This window comes from Salmo salar, chromosome ssa22, assembly GCF_905237065.1.
Source record: "Salmo salar chromosome ssa22, Ssal_v3.1, whole genome shotgun sequence".
Classification (NCBI taxonomy): Eukaryota; Metazoa; Chordata; class Actinopteri; order Salmoniformes; family Salmonidae; genus Salmo; species Salmo salar.
In genome coordinates, this window is record NC_059463.1 from 40703347 (window position 1) to 40730938 (window position 27592).

General features: G+C 42.4%; 1 protein-coding gene across 1 annotated transcript; it reads right to left on the reverse strand.

Moving 5' to 3' along the window:
• csf1a (colony stimulating factor 1a (macrophage)) lies at positions 1 to 27592 on the reverse strand. The gene is made up of 10 exons (XM_014167747.2): positions 27313 to 27592; positions 18975 to 19088; positions 18603 to 18665; positions 17363 to 17533; positions 12559 to 12748; positions 4999 to 5910; positions 4517 to 4707; positions 4309 to 4355; positions 2352 to 2414; positions 1 to 1950 (listed from the first exon to the last, which is right to left on the reverse strand). Exons 1-9 carry the CDS (start codon positions 27343 to 27345, stop codon positions 2360 to 2362), a joined length of 1776 nt encoding a protein of 591 aa, XP_014023222.1. The 5' UTR covers positions 27346 to 27592; the 3' UTR covers positions 1 to 1950; positions 2352 to 2359.

Sequence of the window (27592 nt, forward strand, 5' to 3'; positions counted from 1 at the left end):
TTCATTCCAGTCCAATTTTATTGAGGATTCCTTTAATATATTGTTCTTTCTGCATTTAGACACTAAGGCTTCAAGCCGTTCACGCATGTATAGATGTAGGATCTTAATATGAGCCACTTTGCTACAGTAACAGGACATGTAAATTATAATGTGGATTATAATTAATGGACATTTTTGTAGGGGTTGATGCATTTTTAAGGGAAAATCAAATCTGACATTTCAAAGTGGAAATTACAAACTTCAGAAACCTTTTTAAATATCAAAAACACTACAAGTTTTACATTTCCTGCAATTTCCTGAAAATTATTATACAACAGGGTGATCAAATTGAGTTCCTAAATCTAAAGACAATGCAGCTTTCAAAGGCAATGTCCCCACTTTTGCTGAGATTGCATTGACGGTAAACACTGCAGATGTCAGCTCAATCGGATTACCTTTACGTCAAATGCACTATAACATGGCTCTAATACCTTTTTGGATTGAATCGTGGCCAATGCAAAGACCAATATGAACAGACAACACCTCAACTTCTATTTACTGCAATTGTACATAAGAGTCAAAATATTTAATAGTTCCATGTCAATCTTCATTATTATTTGTATTATTATTATTATTATTATTATTGTATACAGTATTAAAGTAATACATAAATGATCCTGGGGCTTAACATTATCTAATACATTGCATTGAATCAACACAATTTATCCGAAATACAGCATAATCCAAGGGTGACTCATATGGGTTAGCACTGTCAAGATGTTCAATTGCACTTATTACAGGGCACAAGCCATATTGAAACATTTCATAATTTAGGTAACAAACTGAAAATGGAATTGCAGTTTCTATTTAATTGTGTAGTGCTAGTTGAAGGTTCTCGGCACATTCATCAATTAACAGCACTTCAATTGCATTCTGTTACTTCACAATTCAGCAATTGAAAGGGACAAAGGACCAACATACAAATGTTCAACATGTTCAACTTTTGTGATTTATAAAAACCCTCAAGCCACATGACTACAACACATTCCTTTGTATATGGACATGATTCACTGTATGGAATGGAACGCTCTAATAGGTTTACAAACTGCTGGAGATTGTCATACATTCTCATTGGTATCAGCACAACATGGCATGAGAGACAGGTTTAAATCATTGTCATAATTTGAAAGGGACAAAACAGAGTAATGTTTAAATGCAAATTAATCCAGTATGATGCATCATTTTATTTATGGAATTCACTAAAAACATTGTGGTTTTTTTTCTATTTAATTTATTTATCCCCAAAGATACATCCTCTGTCAGCTTGAGGTAATGCCACCTGGTATTACTTTGACTCAAGAACCCAACTCCATTCAACAATGTCATGGGAGTACTTCAGTCACACAAACTTTCTTAAGTTTGATGTTGACTTGGGAGACACATCCAAACACAGATGCCGATGTAATAAAAAACGAGGTTCTTCCCCTCTTGAATTGTGCAATTCACTGTGAGGATCTATCATTCACGCTTGGAGATGTTTGATGGTAGGGCAGTGTCAGTGAAAAAGCATCAGGATTAGGTGAAGTCGAGTAACCCCTGCCGTGATGAAGAGTCCTTGGAGGATTGATTGGTCCCCACTATTTCATGGAAGATCCAAATTCTGTTGCACATGACACCGTCCAAATAGTCTATGAGCGACAAATTCACTCAAACCTTAAAAAAAAAAAAAAATGGAAGCAGGCCAATATTGTATAACTTTAATAGCATAAGATTCTCTGTAAAAAGAAAATCCAGCAATATTTCAAGCAATAATAAACTTAATTTCTATAAAAATAGATTACTTTAGATATTGTTAGATATTTATATACAAAAGAGTGACACGAGTAAAATAGTTCCGCCAAATGTCCATGTCTTCTACTTGATTGACAAATGATGTGGTTATTGGGCTCTTACTGGCAGTTGAAACCAATCCTAGAGAGAGTGAGAGTGAGAGTGAGAGTGAGAGTGAGAGAGAGAGAGAGAGAGAGAGAGAGAGAGAGAGAGAGAGAGAGAGAAGAGAGTGAGAGAGAGAGAGAGTGAGAGTGAGAGTGAGAGAGAGAGAGAGTCTAACTTCTTAGTCATTGTGTGAATGATATACCGTGTCATGATTTGAGGGCAGCAGTGTACTCCCCTGGAATTCAAGCATCTTAAACTGTTTCCCTCAGATCTCAATAGGGGTGCATTAGTCCCATATGGGGGATTAAAAAGAACATACCAAACCCTGGCCATCTGAAGTGCTTGGATAGGAATGAAGGATGTTTTCTAATGACTCAATAAATAATTTAGCATTCATTCTTGCTGAAGAAGTGGAAAGGAATGTTAGTGGCTCTTACCAGATCTCTCAATCCTTGGCTTTATAATACTGCAGCTCAATGTCCTTAATGCTGTGGCATGCCCTGTGGAACATGTTACAGTGCCTTCAGATATTATTCACACCCCTTTACTTTTTCCACACTTTGTTGTGTTACAGCCTGAATTTAAATGGATTACAATTAGATTTTGTGTCACTGGTCTACACAAAATATCCCATAACGTCAAAGTGAAATTATGCTTTTTACAAATTAATAAAAAATAAAAAGCTAAAATGTCTTGAGTCTATAAGTATGAAACCCCTTTATTATGGCAAGCCTAAATAAGTTCAGGAGTAAAAATGTGCTTACCAAGTCACATAATAAGTTGCATGGAATCTGTTATTAATAATCATGTTAAAGATGATTTTTTAATGACTACCTCATCTCTGTACCCCACACATACAATTAACTGTAAGGTCCCTCAGTCGAGCAGGGAATTTCAAGCACAGATTCAACCACAAAGACCAGGGATGTTTTCCAATGCCTCATAAAGACGGGCACCTACTGTACTGGTAGATGGGTTTACAACAAAAAAATCAGACAGTGAATATCCCTTTGAGCATGGTGAAATTATTAATTCCACTTTGGATGATGTATCAATACACCCAGTCACTATAAAGATACAAGCATCCTTTCTAATTCAGTTGCGGAGAGGAAGGAAACCACTCAGGGATTTCACCATGAGGCCAATGTTGACCTTAAAACAGTTACAGAGTGTAATGGCTGCGATGGGAGAAAACTGAGGATGGATCAACAACATTGTAGTTACTCCAGAATACTAACCTAAATTACAAAGTGAAAAGAAGGAAACCTGTACAGAATATTGCCTTAATGCAAACAAGATGCATGTTTTTTAATATTTTAAGTAAAACTGCAAAAAATGTGGCATAGAAATAAACTTTATGTTCTGAATACAAAGCGATGTCCTGGAGTTTAAAAAAAAAGAAAAAAGGAATAGAGCTAAGCACATGCAAAATCCTCAAAGAAAACCTGGTTCAGTCTGCTTTCCAACACACACTGGGAGATGAATTCATCTTTCAGTAGAACAATAACCTAAAGCACAAGGCAAAATATACCCTGGAGTGTATATTAACAAGATGCCATTGAATGTTCCTGAGTGGCCTAGATCAGCTTGAAAATCCATGGCAAGACTTGAAACAACCAACTTGACAGAACTTGAAGACTTTTTTCAAGAATAATGTGCAAATATTGTACAATCCAGGTGTGCAAAGCTCTTAGAGACTTACCCAGAAAGACTCACAGCTGTAATCACTGCTAAAGGTGACTACTTATGTAAATGAGATTTCTGTATTTCATTTTCCCAACATGTTCACTTTGTCTTTTTGGGGTATTGTGAGTAGATGGGTGAGAAAACAAATCTATATAATTCATTTTGAATTCAGGCTGTAACACAACACAATGGGTTAGGTTTTAGTGAAGACTAGTCAATGGCATTGTGAGGGTGAGGTAGCATGTGATCGTTGTGTAAATATAGGCTACTTAAGTTAAACAGAACAGACAGTTGCTGCAGTTTTATATTAATAAATTAATCAACAATACATTTATTTAAATGAATGAATTCATCTGAACATGTGGAAGACATCAGATCACTAGGACTGAACGTACCAATAAGAGTTAGCCTATTTATAGATTTTGATTTCCAGAGAAGGTTTGAGTAAAAATCAATATGACTCTGAGTTGGAGTTGAGTATAAGTTGCAGATGATCATCTTGAGCCAAAACCATGAGTTCATTGCCTGACGATTTCTGTCACTGTTGACTGCACCATCACCATGTCTGAATGTTTGTGTTGTGGTTGTTGCCTAGCAATAGTGCCGCCCTGATTAATGTAAATAGCCTTCAAAGGACTACACTGTCTTTTCAGTTTTCTGTTTTTACCACCATGACATTTAAGGTTAATATGAAATATAATTTTTTACCTCTGGTTTTCAATTATGGTGGCACTGTGAAGAAGGGCTCGGAGTCTCTGAGAAATGAAAAAAATATTCAATTAGACTACTATGTAGGAATTAGAGTGGGATTGGTTAGCAGGGTTAATCCCCACATGTGGAGGCAGATGTCAACCAGTTGTCTCTGACAGCTTAGTTGGGCACTACAATTGTTTGTTCAGTGTGTGTTCCCTCTTACCTTCTTCTCACTGAATAGAGTTGTGATGAGGAGAAGTCCGCTGCACACGGCTGCAATGATAAAGGCTGTCTGGTAGTAGGTGCTGGAATCGTAATGACCAGTTTTCCCATTCTGGAATTTCTTCTCTGAGCCATCCCTGGGCTTTTCTGAAATAGGAGCGTCATCCACATCTGTCTTCTCTGACAGGATATCTGAGGGATGATGGCATGGTATTTAAATGGCATGGTATTTATGATTATTCTACATGGTGAAATGGTATTACACAGCAACAAGCATTACTTTATTGTTTCCTTAAAATTCATAAAAAAAGCATAATTTGGTAGTACCACATACTTACCAATACTTTCTTTAAAGTATCAGGTAAATATCAGGTACATACCAGAGAAAACAGCCAAATCTCTATGCAAGTGAATGTGTGTATTTTGAATCAGGAGGAGGACACATAAAGTAGTTCAAACAGGGTGCAATGCTACAGTATTTACCTGTGCTCAAGACTTCCTCATAGTATGTCCTAGTATGTTTTGACTCAGTCTTCCTGATTTGGCCCAGGACCTTTGTAGTGGTGTGTAGTTTGTCTGGCTCCTCCTCTGTCATCTTCAAATGTGGAGATGCTTCAGTCGTAGTGCTCCCAATCGGATGGTTCCAGTCATGTGAATATCTCTCTGTGCTTGGGTATATTTTTGTAGTGTCCTCTAGTTGAGGGGTCTCTGTTGAAACTCCATCCTGAAATATTCCATAGTTCCTGGCGTCCAGTGACCTCTTGGCCAACACATAGGCAGTGCTCTCATCACTACTGAGGGTGATGCCCATCACCTTGTACAAGAAAGAGACAGGTGTGACCAGCTTGACCCCAGGGACAGCAAAGAGATCGTGGGGTGAACCTGCTGCCCCTCTCCCTGCTGGTTTGTCTGCAGAAGCCTCCATCGCCCTTTCAGTCTGGGGGTAGTAAAAAGCGTTGTCCTTGGAGCCAACAGTCTCCAGGAGAACTAGGCTGGGAGGGGAAGACACTAAAGGGTGGTCTGTGGCAGAAGGGGGGTTAGAGCGTGTTTTATGGAGTGCAGAGTCTGACTCAGTTCCAGTGGGTGGAGGTGGACGAGAGTCCCAGTGTAACTCCCCCTCTCTGCCCTCTCCAAGTGAATGTCCATCGGGGACAGTCACCTGCAGCTCCCTAAGGGAGGGGGGTCCGACGGTACCAGGACTCCCTAGGAACACCCCAGGGTCAGCGCTGTGGGTACCCAAGGGTGGGTGAGGAGGCCTGGGTTGCATGGCTGAGGTGGGTTGGGAGAGGGTGGGCTGTGGGGGACTGCTCCATACACTGTGGGAGACTAGGGAGACATCAGGGGCCACCGGACCCACTGTTGGACATGCACACTGGTGTTCCGGTTCAGGTTCAGCTAGGGGCAGATGAGAGGAAGATGTAAGGGGTTTGGTTTACATTCATTCTTTTGCAGGTTTTACTACATAATTTCTTCCATCCTAGCCAAATGTCCTCATCTGCTTGCATGCTCCTCCCCTATATCAAGGTGTTTTGGTACTCCCTTATGACCTACGCTTTTCAACACACTAACTATTACTATACCACAGGTCAGTATAGTCAACCAATCTAACTCTCTATCCTGCTCTCTATCCACCATTCATAGCGACAATAGTGGTAGGTGGATTGTTTGTCCAGATCTACAATAGGCTAACTAGCAATCATAGCATACATAAAAGCCTTCAAAGCTGCATATATTTTCTATATGAATCCACATGAACAAATACGAATAGCTGATAGGCAGCAGATAAGCCAGGTGCATCACTGCGCATGAAAGAACAGTGAAGACATGAGACACGCAGCTCAAAAAGCTCCCCTGTTGATCTGTTTAGGGACAATACAATTATCCTACATAGACTAGCCTACAACACCACAATGCAATGAATAATTGCATTATTGTTTTCAAATGAGTACAAAATTCTGCAGTGAAAACATCATTTGAATAACAGCGCAGAAGCTGTGTGGTTTGAATGTTTAATTCTATTTGGATTGGTTGTGAGTCTACTCTCCACAGTTTATACAGTCTAGAAAGGCACAGTAGCTGGCCAGTCTGGCTGTATTTTTACTTCTGATACTGAGATGGGGTGTCTGTTGCAGATCATCATTCTCCCAAGTCATCCTATAACAGGGAAAGGGGGATATCTAGTCAGTTGTACAACTGAATTCCTTCAACTGAAATGTGTCTTCTGCATTTAGCCCACTATAATTGAGAATTTCAATAAGCATTTTTCTACGGCTGGCCATGCTTTCCACCTAACTACCCCAACTGCATTCAACAGCACTGCACCCCCCACAGCTACTCGCCCAAGCCTCCCCCATTTCTCCTTCTCCCAAATCCATTCAGCTGATGTTCTGAAAGAGCTGCAAAATCTGGACCCCTACAAATCAGCTGGGCTTGACAATCTGGACCCTTTCTTTCTAAAATTATCTGCCGAAATTATTGCAACCCCTATTAGTAGCCTGTTCAACCTCTCTTTCGGGCCGTCTGAGATTCCCATAGATTGGAAAGCAGCTGCTATCATCCCCCTCTTCAAAGGAGGTGACACTCTTGACCCAAATTGCTACAGACCTATATCCATCCTACCCTGCCTTTCTAAGGTCTTCGAAAGCCAAGTCAACAAACAGATTACCGACCATTTCGAATCCCACCGCACCCTCTCCGCTATGCAATCTGGTTTCAGAGCTGGTCATGGGTGCACCTCAGCCACGCTCAAGGTCCTAAACGACATCGTAACCACCATCGATAAGAAACAATACTGTGCTGCCGTATTCATTGACCTGGCCAAAGCTTTTGACTCTGTTAATCACCACATCCTCATCGGCAGACTCAGTAGCCTTGGTTTCTCAAACGATTGCGTCGCCTGGTTCACCAACTACTTCTCTGATAGAGTTCAGTGTGTCAAATCGGAGGGCCTGCTGTCCGGACCTCTGGCAGTCTCTATGGGGGTACCACAGGGTTCAATTCTTGGGCCAACTCTTTTCTCTGTATACATCAATGATGTCGCTCTTGCTGCTGGTGAATCTCTGATCCACCTCTACGCAGATGACACCATTCTGTATACTTCTGGCCCTTCTTTGGACACTGTGTTAACAACCCTCCAGATGAGCTTCAATGCCATACAACTCTCCTTCCATGATCTCCAACTGCTCCTAAATACAAGTAAAACTAAATGCATGCTCTTCAACTGATCGCTGCCTGCACCTGCCCGCCTGTCCAGCATCACTTCTCTGGACGGTTCTGACTTAGAATTTGTGGATAACTACAAATATCTAGGTATCTGGTTAGACTGTAAACTCTCCTTCCAGACTCACATCAATCATCTCCAATCCAAAGTTAAATCTAGAATTGGCTTCCTATTTCGCAACAAAGCATCCTTCACTCATGCTGCCAAACATACCCTCGTAAAACTGACCATCCTACCAATCCTCGACTTCGGCGATGTCATTTACAAAATAGCCTCCAATACCCTACTCAACAAGCTGGATGCAGTCTATCACAGTGCCATCCGTTTTGTCACCAAAGCCCCATATACTACCCACCACTGTGACCTGTAAGCTCTCGTTGGCTGGCCTTCGCTTCATAATCGTCGCCAAACACATTGGCTCCAGGTCATCTACAAGACCCTGCTAGGTAAAGTCCCCCCTTATCTCCGCTCACTGGTCACCATAGCAGCACCCACCTGTAGCACGCGCTCCAGCAGGTATATCTCTCTGGTCACCCCTAAAGCCAACTCCTCCTTTGGTCGTCTCTCCTTCCAGTTCTCTGCTGCCAATGACTGGAACGAACTACAAAAATCTCTGAAACTGGAAACACTTATCTCCCTCACTAGCTTTAAGCACCAGCTATCAGAGCAGCTCCCAGATCACTGCACCTGTACATAGCCCATCTATAATTTAGCCCAAACTACTACCTCTTCCCCTACTGTATTTATTTATTTTATTTATTATTTTGCTTTCTTCAAATTATAATTCTACCATTCCAGTGTTTTACTTGCTATACTTTATTTACTTTGCCACCATGGCCTTTTTTGCCTTTACCTCCCTTATCTCACATCATTTGCTCACATTGTACATAGTCTTATTTTTGTCTACTGTATCATTGATTGGATGTTGTTTTACTCCATGTGTAACTCTGTTTTTGTATGTTGTCGAACTGCTTTGCTTTATCTTGGCCAGGTCGCAATTGTAAATGAGAACTTGTTCTCAACTTGCCTACCTGGTTAAATAAAGGTGAAATAAAAAAATTAAAAAAATAAAACCCAACCCGTCTGAATCAGAGAGGTACGGGGGGCTGCCTTAATCAACACCCACGTCTTTGGCACCCAGGGGCAGAATGACAGATTTTTACCTTGTCAACTCGGGGATTGGATCCTTTATTGGTGGTGTCTTGCTAATTGCCTATAATTCCCACCTGTTGTCTATTCCATTTGCACAACAGCATGTGAAATTTATTCTCAATCAGTGTTGCTTTCTAAGTGATTTTGCTAAACAAGTGGGGCTCAACAAGTGGGGCTCTGTCCCACTTGCCCTGAATAACGGGTTGCAACTTTTTTTTATATATATACACTGCTCAAAAAAATAAAGGGAACACTTAAACAACACAATGTAACTCCAAGTCAATCACACTTCTGTGAAATCAAACTGTCCACTTAGGAAGCAACACTGATTGACAATAAATGTCACATGCTGTTGTGCAAATGGAATAGACAACAGGTGGAAATTATAGGCAATTAGCAAGACACCCCCAATAAAGGAGTGGTTCTGCAGGTGGGGACCACAGACCACTTCTCAGTTCCTATGCTTCCTGGCTGATGTTTTGGTCACTTTTGAATGCTGGCGGTGCTTTCACTCTAGTGGTAGCATGAGACGGAGTCTACAACCCACACAAGTGGCTCAGGTAGTGCAGCTCATCCAGGATGGCACATCAATGCGAGCTGTGGCAAGAAGGTTGGCTGTGTCTGTCAGCGTAGTGTCCAGAGCATGGAGGCGCTACCAGGAGACAGGCCAGTACATCAGGTGACGTGGAGGAGGCCGTAGCAGGGCAACAACCCAGCAACAGGACCGCTACCGCCGCCTTTGTGCAAGGAGGAGCAGGAGAAGCACTGCCAGAGCCCTGCAAAATGACCTCCAGCAAGCCACAAATGTGCATGTGTCTGTTCAAACGGTCAGAAACAGACTCCATGAGGGTGGTATGAGGGCCCGACGTCCACAGGTGGGGGTTGTGCTTACAGCCCAACACCGTGCAGGACGTTTGGCATTTTCCAGAAAACACCAAGATTGGCAAATTCGTCACTGGCGCCCTGTGCTCTTCATAGATGAAAGCAGGTTCACACTGAGCACATGTGACAGATGTGACAGAGTCTGGAGACGCCGTGGAGAACATTCTGCTGCCTAAAACATCCTCCAGCATGACCAGTTTGGCGGTGGGTCAGTCATGGTGTGGGGTGGCATTTCTTTGGGGGGCCGCACAGCCCTCCATGTGCTCGCCAGAGGTAGCCTGACTACCATTAGGTACCGAGATGAGATCCTCAGACCCCTTGTGAGACCATATGCTGGTGCGGTTGGCCCTGGGTTCCTCCTAATGCAAGACAATATTAGACCTCATGTGGCTGGAGTGTGTCAGCAGTTCCTGCAAGAGGAAGGCATTGATGCTATGGACTGGCCCGCCCGTTCCCCAGACCTGAATCCAATTGAGCACATCTGGGACATCATGTCTCGCTCCATCCACCAACGCCACGTTGCACCACAGACTGTCCAGGAGTTGGCGGATGCTTTAGTCCAGGTCTGGGAGGAGATCCCTCAGGAGACCCTCCGCCACCTCATCAGGAGCATGCCCAGGCGTTGTAGGGAGGTCATACAGGCACGTGGAGGCCACACACACTACTGGGCCTCATTTTGACTTGTTTTAAGGACATTACATCAAAGTTGGATCAGCCTGTAGTGTGGTTTTCCACTTTAATTTTGAGTGTGACTCCAAATCCAGACCTCCATGGGTTGATAAATTGGATTTCCATTGATTATTTTTGTGTGATTTTGTTGTCAGCACATTCAACTATGTAAAGAAAAAAGTATTTAATAAGATTATTTATTTCATTCAGATCTAGGATGTGTTGTTTAAGTGTTCCCTTTATTTTTTTGAGCAGTATATATTTTTTTGGAATGCATGGATCACCAATGCGGTTGAATGCAGAATTGCTGTATGGCCACTCAAAATGTCTTGTAGTTGAGTAGCCAGCCTAGGCTACTGCACAAATGTTGCTGTGCTTCTTCATCTGCATTGCATGCTGTTTGGAGTTTTAGGCTGGGTTTCTGTATAGCACTTTGTGACATCTGCTGATGTAAAAAGGGCTTTATAAATACATTTGATAGATTGATTGATTGATTGTAATAGGTCTACATGTTTCTCCTTTGCATGGTGTTGTAGGTTTTGTTTTTTGGTTGTTCAAAGCCATGCTTAAAAAATGAAAAAGGTGGGAAAAAGTTTTAGCCGATTTTCCAGGGAGTGCTGCAGCACCCCTTAGCAACCCTTGGAAGAGGGGGTTGTGTGTGTGTGTGGCAATTCCATTTGGCGTGCAGCACGTTGGCAGCGCTTACTGTGACTTGGAGTGCAGCGCGTCGTGGGCTGTATGGAAGCGTGCCTAATTGAATTGACAACCCAAATCATTGGGCGGCCAGATAGAGATGTGTCATGGGCCGGATTCGGCCCACAGGCCTTGTGTTTGACACATGTGATCTAAAGAATAAGCTACAGACTATCCAAAACAAGATTGTAAGAATTGGGCTTAAACTCCCCTCATACTCCTCTGGAGGTTGAGCATTTTAAGGAGCATGTACTTTGTCCATATACTGTATGTCTTCTTACTGACAAATACAATTAATCAATCAATACAAACTTCGCAGCAGCCATTTGTTGAATGGAAAGAGACATCTGTACCAGAACACCAAAAAGTTTAACGACATTTGGAGATTGTCCAAGCCTTTAATACTGGGTAGACCTTCAAGGTAGGTAAGGATGTATTTTCTGTTTGTCGAGATTGACATAGTCTATTTATTGTGATCTTGAAAACGCAAACCATGATATCGAAGTGCGCAAAGTCAGTATGCTTTGTTTATTGGTTGTGTGGTGCACTTGCACAGAAACATGTTGGTTTAAAATTTGTTGCATATATTTTAGACATTAATAAATATGGCATCGAAATTGTGAAAATCTAATTTCCCCCAAACTCACCATTGTCTGCAGCCGGCTCTGATTGTAATGTATGCCTAAAGAAACAAACAGGGAGAGTGAGCTCGTCCGTGGTGATCGGTGAACCCTCAACTTTCTGGCCTGTAGCTCTGCTTGGCATTGACTGTGCCACAAAAGTGGCAAAGTCGATATTCACGTTTATAAACACATGGTCGCTTTAGTTATTGTTATTTGTGGTGGTAAACATTATTTAGAGTTAATTCTATGAGGGGGGAGGGTGTGCAATTTTATTTACAGTACAAGGGGAAGGTCATGTGAAAATATTTTTTATGTTGGGGAGGAGGGTGCATTTTTTGTGGGGACACCTTGAACTGTCTCTATCATGGTCATGATAAATAGGTCTAGGAGAATAGTCTGAAAACAGCTTGGAGTAATCATGTGTGGCAAAAATGTTTGGTTCCTAAACAGCAAAGTAAACACGTACACAAAATCTCTAAATCATTGCTGGGAGCTTTGCTGGCTTTTAAAAAGGAAGCATTGTTTAGGTGCGTGTTTCCCAGATTTTCTGTTGATACTTTAGGCCTTGACTGGTTTTTATATGGGCTATAATGTTATATTTTCCTCATAACTTTTAAGCCAGCACTTCCAAATGAAAGATGATCCTTCCAGCCTATGCTCATAAAATGTTCCACTACGGGGGACAAACAGCAATAACAATCAATAAAATCTGTGGTAGTTATGGGAGACAGTAAACAATTCACAACGACTTCAACTGTCTCTTAGAATAGATATTAATGTATAGTATAATTAATCTCACTCTACCTTTGGTTGGGGTGGGGAGGGCAGTTGTGGATTCTGGGTAATCCTCAGCGTATTCTTCCTCACAGTTCCAGTCGACAGGCCCGTTGCTCTTGGTCATCAGGGTCATGTACATCTCAATGACCCCGCGGGCTTTCCTCAGAGCCTCTCTGGGCGAGGTGCTGTGCGCCCTCACAAACTTCACTGGGTTGTCCTGTGACAGAGACAAGAGGAGAGAGGGAGAGTGGTGACGGGATGGGTCACATTCTCTACTAACAATTCAAAACATCCTGAAATACTTTCAAGTTGTTTTTAATGGCACTCAGTTAATGCCTCATACCTAATGAATGTTTAATCAACTCTAATTATGAAAACTCAGATCCTGTGAAGGGAGTTGCTGTCACGTCCTGGCCAGTATATAAGGTTAATTGTTTTGTAGTTTGGTCAGGGCGTGGCAGGGGGTATTTGTTTTCTGTGGTTCGGGGTGGTGTGTTTGTGTAAAGGGTGTTTAATTTAGTAATTCCGGGTTTTGGTTTATGTTTAGTAATTCTATGGTTAGTCTAGGTTGTGTGTTTCTATGTTTGGTTGATTGGGGTTGGGACTCTCAGTTGAAGGCAGGTGTTGTCTATCTGCCTTTGATTGAGAGTTCCATATATTAGGGTGTGTTTGTATGTGTGATTTGTGGGTGATTGTTCTGTGTTTCGCCTTGTGCCTTACCAGACTGTTTTTGTTGATCGTTCGTGTTTTTGTTATTTTGTGTGTTCGTTTTGAAAGATAATTAAAAAGCAAGATGAGCATTCACGTACCTGCTGCGTTTTGGTCCTCATTCACCGACAACAACCTTGACAGAATCACCCACCACCAAAGGACCAAGCAGCAGAGGAAGGAGCAGACGGAGTTCGAGTTGGACTGGCGGGAGAAGTGGACTTGGGAGGAAGTTCTGGACGGGGCCGGACCCTGGCATCAGGCTGGGGATTATCGACGCCCGCAGGGGGAAATTGAGGCAGCCAAGGCAGAGAGGCGGTGGTACGAGGCCAAGTACGCGCTGAAGGAGAAGCACGAGAGGCACCCCCAAGAAAATTTTTGGGGGGGGCACACGGGTAGTTTGGCTAGGCGTAAGAAGAGCCGGAAGCCAGCTACTCGTGGTTATATGGAGGAGCGTATGGGGTGGAGAGCGCTATGTTTCGCTGAGGAGCGCACTATCTCACCCATACGCACGCACAGTCCGGTGCGCGTTATTCCAGCCCCTCGCAGGTGCCGTGCTAGAGCGGGCATCCAGCCTGGTAGGAGGATGCCTGCGCAGCGCATCTGGTCGCCGGTACGCCTCCGAGGACCAGGCTACCCAACTCCCGCTCACGCACGGCTACCATCAGGCCCCTGCACAGCCCAGTCTGCCCTGTACGAGCACCCCTCTCGTACAGGGCTACTAGTTCCATCCAGCCAAGGCGGGTTGTGCAGGAGGTAAGATCTAGACCGGCTGTGCGCCTCCATAGCCCTGGGTTTCCAGCTCCTGTCTCTCGTGCGGACCCGGAAGTGCGTCAACCCAGTCCAACTCGTCCTGTTCCCGCTCCCCGCACTAGCCTGGAGGTGCGTGTACATAATCTGGTAATCCCAGTACCAGCACCACGCACCAGGCTACAAGTGCGTCAACCCAGCCTCGCCAGTCAACAGTCTTCATCAGAGCTGCCCGCCAGTCAACAGTCATCATCAGAGCTGCCCGCCAGTCAACAGTCATCGTCAGAGCTGCCCGCCAGTCAACAGTCATCGTCAGAGCTGCCCGCCAGTCAACAGTCATCGTCAGAGCTGCCCGCCAGTCAACAGTCATCGTCAGAGCTGCCCGCCAGTCAACAGTCATCGTCAGAGCTGCCCGCCAGTCAACAGTCATCGTCAGAGCTGCCCGCCAGTCAACAGTCATCGTCAGAGCTGCCCGCCAGTCAACAGTCATCGTCAGAGCTGCCCGCCAGTCAACAGTCATCGTCAGAGCTGCCCGCCAGTCAACAGTCATCGTCAGAGCTGCCCGCCAGTCAACAGTCATCGTCAGAGCTGCCCGCCAGTCAACAGTCGTCAGAGCTGCCCGCCAGTCAACAGTCGCCAGAGAGGTCAGACTGCGCTGAACTGCCGGAGTGGCCAGACTGCGCTGAACTGCCGGAGTGGCCAGACTGCGCTGAACTGCCGGAGTGGCCAGACTGCGCTGAACTGCCGGAGTGGCCAGACTGCGCTGAACTGCCGGAGTGGCCAGACTGCGCTGAACTGCCGGAGTGGCCAGACTGCGCTGAACTGCCGGAGTGGCCAGACTGCCCTGAACTGCCGGAGTGGCCAGACTGCCCTGAACTGCCGGAGTGGCCAGACTGCCCTGAACTGCCGGAGTGGCCAGACTGCCCTGAACTGCCGGAGTGGCCAGACTGCCCTGAACTGCCGGAGTGGCCAGACTGCCCTGAACTGCCGGAGTGGCCAGACTGCCCTGAACTGCCGGAGTGGCCAGACTGCCCTGAACTGCCGGAGTGGCCAGACTGCCCTGAACTGCCGGAGTGGCCAGACTGCCCTGAACTGCCGGAGTGGCCAGACTGCCCTGAACTGCCGGAGTGGCCAGACTGCCCTGAACTGCCGGAGTGGCCAGACTGCCCTGAACTGCCGGAGTGGCCAGACTGCCCTGAACTGCCGGAGTGGCCAGACTGCCCTGAACTGCCGGAGTGGCCAGACTGCCCTGAACTGCCGGAGTGGCCAGACTGCCCTGAACTGCCGGAGTGGCCAGACTGCCCTGAACTGCCGGAGTGGCCAGACTGCCCTGAACTGCCGGAGTGGCCAGACTGCCCTGAACTGCCGGAGTGGCCCGAATTGCCAGACTGCCCAGACTGTCCCGAATTGCCAGACTGCCCAGACTGTCCCGAATTGCCAGACTGCCCAGACTGTCCCGAATTGCCAGACTGCCCAGACTGTCCCGAATTGCCAGACTGCCCAGACTGTCCCGAATTGCCAGACTGCCCAGACTGTCCCGAATTGCCAGACTGCCCAGACTGTCCCGAATTGCCAGACTGCCCCGACTGTCCCGAATTGCCAGACTGCCCAGACTGTCCCGAATTGCCAGACTGCCCAGACTCTCCCGAATTGCCAGACTGCCCCGACTGCCCCCGGGCGAAGCCAGAGTGGCCCGACAGCCTGGAACGGCCGGAGCCAGAGCCACCTCCAGACATAGGTGGGTTGGGGAGGGGGGTGTAGCACAGTGCCGTCGTTGACGGCAGCCACCCTCCCTTCCCTCCCTTTAGAAAAGGGGACTTTTTGTTGGTGTTGCTTGGGGTTATTTTTTTGTTAAGGTGCTTCTGGGGTAGCACCTTTAAGGGGGGGTACTGTCACGTCCTGGCCAGTATATAAGGTTAATTGTTTTGTAGTTTGGTCAGGGCGTGGCAGGGGGTATTTGTTTTCTGTGGTTCGGGGTGGTGTGTTTGTGTAAAGGGTGTTTAATTTAGTAATTCCGGGTTTTGGTTTATGTTTAGTAATTCTATGGTTAGTCTAGGTTGTGTGTTTCTATGTTTGGTTGATTGGGGTTGGGACTCTCAGTTGAAGGCAGGTGTTGTCTATCTGCCTTTGATTGAGAGTTCCATATATTAGGGTGTGTTTGTATGTGTGATTTGTGGGTGATTGTTCTGTGTTTCGCCTTGTGCCTTACCAGACTGTTTTTGTTGATCGTTCGTGTTTTTGTTATTTTGTGTGTTCGTTTTGAAAGATAATTAAAAAGCAAGATGAGCATTCACGTACCTGCTGCGTTTTGGTCCTCATTCACCGACAACAACCTTGACAGTTGCAAGATGAGCAGGCTATTGGCCAACACCACTTCATTGGCTATTGGCCACCTTGGCTTAAGTCTTCAGTATTTCATAGTTTAAAAGGGTTTTGTGAAGCACTCTAAAACAAATTACTTGAAAGTAAAAGTATTTCAAAATAGTATGGGAGTTCATTTAATATTTGATACTGGATAAGACTACAGCCATTCACAAAACAGACACATTTAGCAAGCCCAAACTTTACAGTGTAGATGTTGGACAAGCATGCTCTTAAGAGACAGGGGTCACCTGAAGAGGGACCATTGTCTGATACCATCATCACAGGGTACCCAGAGACATACCGGGGCACCAGTCTCATGTCTGACCTTAATCTAACACTAATCTAATATAGACACAAGATGATTTTCCCAGACTTACTGGCATTCTGAAGTGTGCATGCTTATGCTGTCTCCTGGGCCCTGCTACCTCCCCAAGCCAACTTAATAGAGATCACATTTTTTTCCATGCTGTTAAACATATTCTATTAACCCTGCCATATCAGGGGTCAAAATCTCATTGAAGAAAGAATGCAATGCTAAATTGAATATTGGTGACTTTTCCTCTGTACTCTGTAAATTGAATTGATTTGAGGTCTGAGGAAGCTGGATTGCTTGATTGGTTGTATTTTATCCCTACTTTATCTATTTGATCTATCTAACCATCATGATCACTGAACAGCTTAAAATGTTTAGAGAACATAATATATATCTAAGGAGCCATATTGTAATAAAGCAATGTGTTTAGAGTTACCATGTCCTATTGGAATTTAAGATAAACATTATTAACATCACTGCATACTACTATGCCTTTTCATGTAGTCCAATTTAATAAGGCTGCACTTCATGCACCAACAACCCAAGCACTGTTTTACTTTGTTTACTTCTGAGAAGTAATTATGCTGCCATCAATAAAAGTTGAAGTCTGGCACAATCCAACAGACCTTTGGAAGAGATTTAGCTAAGCCTATTCCCAGACTAGAGTAGCAATGCTCATAAGTAAGTAGCACGCACCTCAATCTCCTCGTTGATTTCAGGTATGCAGTTGTGGGAGTAAAGGTTGTATATGACCTTCTTCAGGGATTTGACATAGCGCCCGTTGTCCGACTTCATGACATAATTGAAGTTTGTGTTCAGAAGCTCCAGGATTTGTGGAAAGGTTGCTTTCACATAACAGACTTCACTCTGTGGTTCAAAGGAGAAAGAAACCTATCATCACTGCATTTTTTAACACAGATTTCCATTGAGGCTTGAACTTCCTTTCCAAAGCAGACCTGGAAAGTCACTCATGACTCAACAATAATTTCCACTTAGCCATAGTGACTTTGCTTCCTGTATCACTAGACTTAATTGGAGGTGCAGGAAAAGTTAGCTACGTACCAACAGGTCCTTGTGGTAGTTATTGGCACAAACTTTAAACAGACCTTCACCAGTTCAGAAACCTTGATAGCCCTTTCCTGCAGTCAAATGACCTAGTGGCCGCATGGGTGGAATGTTACCAAAATTTTTCATAATGTCATAAATAATAAACCTTAAAAAAATGTAAACGGCGGTGTTTCTATGTCAAACAGTTTTGTTATATTTCAGTCTTCTTTCATGTATATAAAGTATAATATTGTCTTCTTTCATGTATATGAAGTATAATATTGGGATGCAAACTCAAAATACATTTAAACTCTAAATCTGACATGGTACAGGGGTCTTCTTTTTTTAAGCCCATAAACATGTTTGTGAGGTGTATACTTTTGTTACAAAGTACATTTGTTTAAGACTACCAAGAAACACTCTGTGTGACCTTGATTTAGCCCACTGCAGTAAACTGTTAACCTGTAAACCATTTCCTGATCGTTGTCAAGTTAAACTAGGGGGGGGGACTTGACTCCATACTGCCACACAGCTCTCTCTCTTTATCTATCTACTGTTCAGAGGTATTTTCAAAACATTTCCATTCCAGGGGATGAACAACCTGGCTCGTTCATGGCATTATACTTTTTCTTCTAAATATAATTCAATTTTTGCATAACGGCTGGATGGAGCAAGAGATGTGATGAACTTGGACATGTAATGTCAGAAGTGAGAGCATTAGTTTGAATCAGTAAGCCAGCCTGGCACATCTTGAAAGAACAAGACTAACTTGACAGTGACTGGTTGTGATGTTGTGTATATCTATGGTATAATGTCCTTTATGTACACGCATCAAACTCATTTTGTTGTGAAATATGTGATTGCAGTGTTGTAGGAAGGAAGTACTCACCAAACTCTGGAGCTCAGTAAATGCATAGGTTATTGAACAGCCATTCTCCAACTGATTGTCAATCTGCGTGGTAAACAAAGATACAAACAGTGAAATGTAAAACAGAAGTGTGGAATTCGGTAGTCATGCAGCCATACAGAATTCACATCTGCCTCATTTTGTTCTCATTCGTTATGTGTGTGGGTCACAGAAGGAAAAATCCTACATTTAGATAATACACTAACTAACTTGGGAGGAAATCTTTCATTAACATCAATATGTTCGGGCATGAGTTAAATGACAGTTTGAGTGATTGAAAGCAACTATATTTCAAGTTGATTTTTAGTTCGTGGATATCACTGCATGATTTAATGTGGTATGAAGTGTCCTCACCAGGCGATTGAGGTTGAGGAGGTGACCCTTTGTCACAGAGTGCCGACATGGACCAGGGACGCCAGCCCACGCCAAAGGGAAGCAGAGGAGGACGACGAAGCACAAATGCCTAGCCTGAAATTAACAGAACAGTATTATTACATAACTACTACCACTACTACTACTACTACTACAACATAGTACTACAACAATAACTTATATTTCCACTACATCTACTGCTCAGGGAACAACAAGTCAAAGTTTAGTTGTTCACACTGAACCATATGTTCCCATAAAGAAGAGCAAAGCCATGAATCGGGCTCAATAATGTTCAATAATGAGTTCCAAAATGTTAGGCACAATGGTGCCTTTTATCCACACGTGATAACTAAATTACACATTAAGTATATACAATTCTAGGTCACATGGGGTATGACACATTTTTGGATATGTCTTCAAATTTGATAGTCATTAAAATCATGCTAGTTTCATTTAAAATCAAATTGTATCCTGTTTATTTGAGAACACAGAGTTTTTGATGAGAGCAAACTTGTAAGGATCATACTGAAAGTGATTGTAAAGTACTACAGTGTCTCTGCTGCCAATTCCCATACTCTTGCAGATCACTGGTTATAAACATCTGGAAAAGTGAACAGCTAACAGTATATCCTATATCATCACATCAAAAAAGAGAGAGTGAAAGACAAAGTGAAAGACAGAGTGAGAAATTAAATTCTTGCAGCAGTGAATACGAATTATTTGGTTCTACCTGATTGAAGACACTTGTTTCAAGACAATGTTGTCATTTTTACAAATTGTAATTTAAAATGAATATTATTATTTTTTATAAGGACGTAAAGATGTCATCTTTAACAAATACACGCACACACACATGCACACACACACGTACACGATACAATTATCGTTAGGGAAATGACAAACTTTAGAAGACTTTTAAAACATAGAATACATTACAAGCTACAAGTTCATAGCCGCGGAAGGCAGGGGGGTGAGGGTGCTGCAGCACCCCTTGAAAAATCATAAGAAGTACATTAAAAATATTAAATAAAAATCTTCAAAAAGTAGTGCACTGGGCCTTTACTCCAACATAGCCGTCTGTAACGCAGCCAAACATTCCCCAGCTTCCCCACCTCCACCACACACACACACTTCCTGTGGCTATACAAGTTTGCATTTCCTGCAACAACAGGAGGATCAAATTACGATACGGCATTTGTATTTTATGGTTATTCTCTCCAAAATCATGACCAGATGGAACCTGTGGGCTTATTTATTTCCCTTTCTTTCACAGCAAAAATGGCATATGTAAATGATGAAGATTGATATGTTTCACAACAGTATAAAATGTTATATGGATTAATGCCATAATAATAAAAAATGAATAATATTGAAATAACACGTGTTCATCAGAAGATGTTGCCTCCATAGATTACGTCATGGCCCTAACCATACACCAGAGAACACTTCATTTCAAGACATACTCAGACATCAGCCACCGGTCACATGCATCCCATCTTTGAAACAGAACAGAAAAAAATCATCATGTGAATAATATGTTAATGTACACATCGGCTAGCACCGTGGAGGCCAAAAACAACAGTTATTGATGGGTGGGTGTTGTTCTAATGAAGCACTCCAACAGCACTGAAGATGTTGAGTCAAGTATTTTTATTTCAATTAACTCAACTCATGTAAACACCCTGCTTCCACTATCCCAACAATATGAGTACAGTAGTTCTTTGTTTAATATGAAGACCATTTGTGACCCACTGTATAAAACAGGACTTTTGTTGAAAAAAAGTACATATAGAGATTTTTATGTCACAATGACAGCATTAAAATTAATGAGTTATGTATTTTTCATGAAAAAAATCAAATGCAATAATGAAATCTAACATGTTTAATGGAATAATAAAATAATCTTATTACTACATCTTGAAGCAGTTTCCTGAAGAGAGGAATTCCAAGACTTGCCTTTCTGAGAAAACAGCCTCATATCAAACAATTATAAAAATATAATTATATTAGTAGCGTCCGTTCATGTGGAAGAAATGTTGAATCCCTGTCAAATTCATAGACAAGAGATATGGATCCAAGTAATGACCATGCATGATATCAACACTATAGTTTTAAGTACATGTTTTGAGGCTATACAGTGCTTGTTTACATGTATTTTGTTTACAAACAAGATTATATTTTGGTTTCTGATGGGGTACAACAGTTAAACTAAGCTCATGTGGCATTTACAGTGCCTTCAGAAAGTATGCATACCCCTTGACCTATTCCACATGTTGTGTAACAGCCTGAATTCAAAATGGATTAAAAATATTTTTTTCTCACCCATCTACACAAAATACCCCATATTGACAAAATGAAAACGTATTGAAAATTAAATGCAGAAATATCTCATTTACATAAGTATTCAAACCCCTGAGTCATGTTAGAATCACCTTTGGCATTGAAAACAGCTGTGAGTCTTTCTGGTTCAGTCTCTAAGAGTTTTGCACACCTGGATTATATAATATTTGCACATTATACTTAAAAACATTCTTCAAGCTCTGTCAAGTTAGTTGTTGACCATTTTCAAGTCTTGCTACAGATTTTCAAAACGATTTAAGTAAAACTGTAACTAGGCCGCTCAAGAACATTCAATGTCGTCTTGGTAAGCAACTCCAGTGTATATTTAGCCTTGTGTTTTAGGTTATTGTCTGCTGAAAGGTGAATTTGTCTCTTAGTGTCTGTTGGAAAGCAGACGGAACCAGGTTTTCCTCTAGGAATTTACCTGTGCTTAGCTCTATTTTGTTTATTTTTTTATCCTAAACAATACTCCCTAGTCCTTTGGCCCAAACATGACGCTTTATATTCAGGACATAAAGTTTTTTTCTTTGTCACATTTTTTGCAGTTTTACTTTAGTGCCTTATTGCAAACAGGATGCATGTTTTGGATTGTTTTTATTCTGTACAGGCTTCCTTCTTTTTGCTCTGTCATTTAGGTTAATATTGTGGAGTAACTACAATGCTGTTGATCCATCCTCAGTTTTATCACAGCAATTCGCAATTCAACGTCTCAGACACAAGATGTATGTGGCAGGGTCTACAGACACTCATGGATTACAAAGGGAAACCAGCCTCCAACTCAATCATCAAATTTGCAGTCGACACAACCATAGTAGGCTTACCAACAATGATGAGACAGCCTACATGGAGGAGGTGAGGGCCCTGGTGGAGTGGTGCCAGGAAAATAACCTCTCCCTCAAAGTCAACAAAATGAAGCAGCTGATCGTGGACTTCAGGAAAGGCAGAAGGAACACACCTCTATCCACACTGACGGGACCGCAGTGGGTGGAATGCTTCAAGTTCCTTGGCGTACACATCACTGACGATCTGAAATGGTCAGTACAGGTGCATCAAAGCTGGGACTGAGAGACTGAAAAACAGCTTATATCTCAAGGCCATCAGATTGTTAAATAGCCAGCTACCACCCGGTCACTCAATCCTGCACCGTAGAGGCTGCTGCCCTATTTACATGGACATATAATCACTGTTCACTATAATAATGGAACACTAGTCACTTTAATAATGTTTACATACTGCTTTACTCATTTCATATGTATATACTGAATTCTATTATACTGTATTTTAGTCAATGCCACTCCGACATCGCTCATCCTAATATTTATATATTTTTGAATTCCATTATTTTACTTTTAGATTTGTGTGTATTGTTGTGAATTGTTAGATATTACTGCACTGTTGGAGCTAGAAACACAAGCATTTCGCTACACCCACAATAACATCTGCTAGATATGTGTATGTGACAAAAACAATTTCATTTGATTTGAAACTCTGTAACTCTTTTAAAGTCAACATTTGCCTCATGGTGAAATCCTTGAACGGTTTCCTTCCTCTCCGGCAACTGAGTTAGGAAGGACGCCTGTATCTTTGTAGTGACTGGGTGTAGTAATACAACAACCAAAGTGTAATCAATAACTCCAAGATGCTCAAAGGGATATTCAATGTCTACCAATTGGTGCCCTTCTTTGCGAGGCAATGGAAAATCTCCCTGGTCTTTGTGGTTGAATCTGTGTTTGAAATGCACTGCTCGACTGAGGGACCTTACAGATAATTGTATGTGTGGGGTACTGAGATGATGTAGTCATTTAAAAATTATGTTAAACACTATTATTGCACACAGAGTGAGTCCGTATTTAAGCTTCCCATAAAAAAAAGGTTTAATACTTATTGACTCAAGACATTATATGTTTTACTAATTCGTAAACATTTCTAAAAACAGAATTCCACTGAAATTATAGGATATTGTTTGAAGGCCAGTGACACAAAATCTAAATGTAATCCATTTCAAATTCAGGCTGTAACACAACGAAATGAAGAACAAGTCAAGGGGTGTGAATAATTTCTGAAGACACTGTATATTCTTCAGGAATCAATAGGTATATATAATTAATTTATAAGTAAAAAAATGTATGTAGCAACTGCTGATTTCCCTTTTAAGGTTTGGGTGCATATTCTGACATTTGCAACAAAAGCACTGTTTGAGGGAGTGGATCATATTTTGAACACAGAATATTTAGAATCATAGGACAGCACCTATGTATCATCCATGCTTATTTAATCCGTTTTACAAAAAAGGACGATACAATCATTCATAATTTCTTCAATTTGCTATCGTACCCAGATTCTAACAGAATAGTTGAAAAATGTTGCATTCGAAAATGTGACTGTCTCAACATGACACCCTTCTATTGGGGTTACCGCTGTTGCATGTTGCAGAATACCCTGTGTCTGAGCAGTTTGAGCCAGGTTCCATACCACAGTGCCAGGGAATTCCACCCAATAGTACAGGAAGGGAAAGAAGGAAAATAAGTAAAGGAGGAGATTATTCAGTCTATCATAATGCTTATCAATCATCTTCTCTGTGAAAACGTTAGCAAAAAATGCTTTACTTATAAGGATTCAGACATAATTCACATCTTCAGTCATAGTAACAGACACCAGATTGTGGCAAATTGTTGAACTTTTCATGCAAATCATTGATCCCATAGATGTATACATGCCATTGGAATGATCATATTTGTGTCTGGTATCTGAAATAGGACACCTTTAGTATCAGCAGGTCCTATATACCAACTAGCTCTCATAGTCTCATGTCAAAATTAGACGTTCATCCATTTTCTCAAATGTAACATTTCGAAGTTATTGCAAAAGTCCAATTTTGAAGTGTTTAAGGTTAAGTTTAGGCATTAAAATCTCAAAAACAACTTTCTATCACTGGGATGGAACTTGAAACCTCCATATATTTTCCACTTCACAGTAACAGCAGAAATTTGACGAACTGACTTGTTGGAAAGGTGGCATCTATGATGGTGCCACGTTGAAAGTTACTGAGCTTTTCAATAAGGCCATTCTACTGCTAATGTTTGTCTATGGAGACTGCATGGCTGTGTGCTCGATTTTATACACCTGTCAGCAATGGGTGTGGCTGAAATAGCCTAATCAACTCATTTTAAGGGATGTCCACATACTTTTGTATATATAGTGTATTTAACCCCACATTGTTGTCACTAAACAGTCTCCATATCTACACTGAACAAAAATATAAATGCAACATGTAGTGTTTGTCCCATGTTTCATGAGCTGAAATAAAATATCCCATATATATTTCCATACACGTTATATGTTCCATACACATAAAAAGCTTATATCTCTCAAATTTTGTCCACAAATTTGTTTATATCCCTGTTAGTGAGCATTTCTTATTTGCCAAGATAATACATTGACCTGACAGATGTGGCATATCAAGAATCTGATTAAACAGCATGATCTTTACACAGGTGCGTTTTTCCAATAAAAGGCCTCTCTAAAATGTTCAGTTTTGTCACACAACACAATGCCACAGATGTCTCAAGTTTTGAGAGAGTGTGCAATTGGCATGTTGATTGCAGGAATGTCCACCAAAGCTGTTGCCAGAGATTTGGCAGTACGTCCAACCGGCCTCACAACAGCAGACCACGTGTGTGGCATTGGGTGAGCAAGTGGTTCGCTGATGTTGTGAACAGAGTGCCCCATTGTGGCAGTGGGGTTATGGTATAGGCAGGCATAAGCTACGGACAACAAACACAATTGGATCCTGGACTTCCTGTTGGGCCGCCCCCAGGTGGTGAGGGTAGGTAGCAACACATCTGCCAAGCTGATCCTCAACACTGGAATCCCTCAGGGTGCGTGCTCAGTCCCCTCCTGTACTTCCTGTTCACCCACGACTGCATGGCCAGGCACGACTCCAACACCTTCATTAAGTTTGCAGCCGACACAACAGTGGTAGTCCTGATCACTGACAACGACGAGACAGCCTATAGGGAGGCGTCAGAGACCTGGCCAGGTTGAGAGCTTCAAGTTCCTTGGTGTCCACATCACCAACAAACTAGAATGGTCCAAACACACCAAGACAGTCGTGAAGAGGGCACGACAAAGCCTATTCCACTTCAGGAAACTAAAAAGATTTGGCATGTGTCCTCAGATCCTCAAAAGGTTCTACAGCTGCAACATCGAGAGTATCCTGACTGGTTGCATTACTGCCTGGTACGGCAACTGCTCGGTAGTGCGCACGGCCCAGTACATCACTGGGGCTAAACTGCCTGCCATCCAGGACCTCTATACCAGGCGATGTCAGAGGAAGGCCCTAAAAATTGTCAAAGACTCCAGCCACCCCAGTCATAGACTGTTCTCTCTGCTACGTCATGGCAAGCGGTACCAGTTATTTTTGACTGTTTTTGACTTTTTATTTTACTTGAATTATTTATTGTTTACCTAATACCTATTTTTTACTTAAAAACTGCACTGTTGGTTAGGGCTTGTAAGTAAGCATTTCACTGTAAGGTCTACACCTGTTGTGTTTGGCGCACGTGACAAATAGATTTTGATTTGATTTGATTTGAATGCAAAGAGGTACCGTGACGAGATCCTGAGGCACATTGTGTGGCCAATTTTTTTTAAGGTATCTGTGACCAACCGATGCATATCTGTATTCTGAGTAATAGGAAATCCACAGATTAGGGCTTAAGGAATTCATTTAAATTGACTGATTTCCTTTTATGAAATGTAACTCAATAAAATCTTTGAAATTGTTGCATGTTGCGTTTATATTTTTCATCAGTATACTTCCATGAATTTTTCAACTGGTACCCGGGGACGTTCAGGCGAGTCTTGTGAGGCCTGTGAGCATTCTAGAGCAAAACAACCGACATCTACGTGTTCGTGAGAGACTCGTCTGTCTTTTGTAGGCCAAACCGTTCGAAAGATAGAGACTAGTTTGTGAGAAGACCAATTTTAGGGATTTTCATGGTCTGACAAACACTGCTCTAGCTCTGTCACCTTTCTACACAGATGCGGAAGTGAGACATAGCGGATGTGGTGGATTGAGACGCATCTAATGCAAAACAGCAGGTATCTCTAACTTGGACTGATATATTTATTTTTATGCTAATTACATTTCCACGGGGGGCACGAAAATTGACCTCACGGGGTTAAACTTGTGAAGTCTTTGTGCAGGAAATTGACTAATTCCATTGATGTGGCTTTTTGTCTGCTTCAATCACTCCTCTTTTCACAACACATCTCCCCATCCAGCCCATTCACTACGGTTATATACATGTATGATACACCCAGAGCCTGCCTGTCGGGGAAAACGCAGCACCCCCACCCCCAAACAACTTCCTGTGACTATGAATAAACCTACAGGATTGCCTTTCTGGCATTACAATGGTTACACAAACTAGAAGCTCAAAGAACCAACAAGAACCACTGGAGAGAGAGATCTCGGCTGAGCTTAGCAAATAAGTTCAAGAGACATTTTAAAAAAGACAGTGTTCTTATGTCATCCTAAATGTTAATTTTTCAGTGTGGTGCTGTGTGTTTTAGCTGGGCCACAGAAGTTGTTTCATAAACCTGTGACGCGTCCCAAGCTCATTTCATAAGCAACAAAAAAATGCTTCCAATATTTCTTCTCACTCCCTAAGATCCATTGGCTACACTGGGTGTGTTTCACAGTACAGACTGGAACCATCGATCTTCTTCACAGTAACAGTAACCTTATACTCTAAACAAAATGCACAGCCATGATGAATACATAATTTTAAACAAATAAATACATGTCATTAATGTTAATAACAAAGGTCGATAACAAAATATCTAGCATTCAGCATTCAGGTGCTTACAATTTCCAGCCCATCATTTTTGCCCACAACAAAGAAAGCTTGGAACGATACAAGTTGAATCCGAATGAGATGCCCAAAATGCCAAGGTTCCAGAGTGGGGGACCTACCTTGGCTTTGTGGGCTGGTTTGTGTGTGTTCATCTGGCTGACCTAGGCAAGTAGAAAAGAGTAGAGTCCAGTTTTAGAGTCATTGGAGCAGAGTTCCTGTCTCTGGTGATGATTCAATTACTTCCCACTTGAAGTGCATAACGATGAGGAGAAAAGAGAAGGAAAGAAGTGACACCAAATGAGGGAAAGATCAATGTCCGGATGTTGACTGACAAGAAGTTCAGCTCTGCTTAGCCATATCTGTCTTCACTGACTGAATGACTGAGCGAGTCTGAGTGTG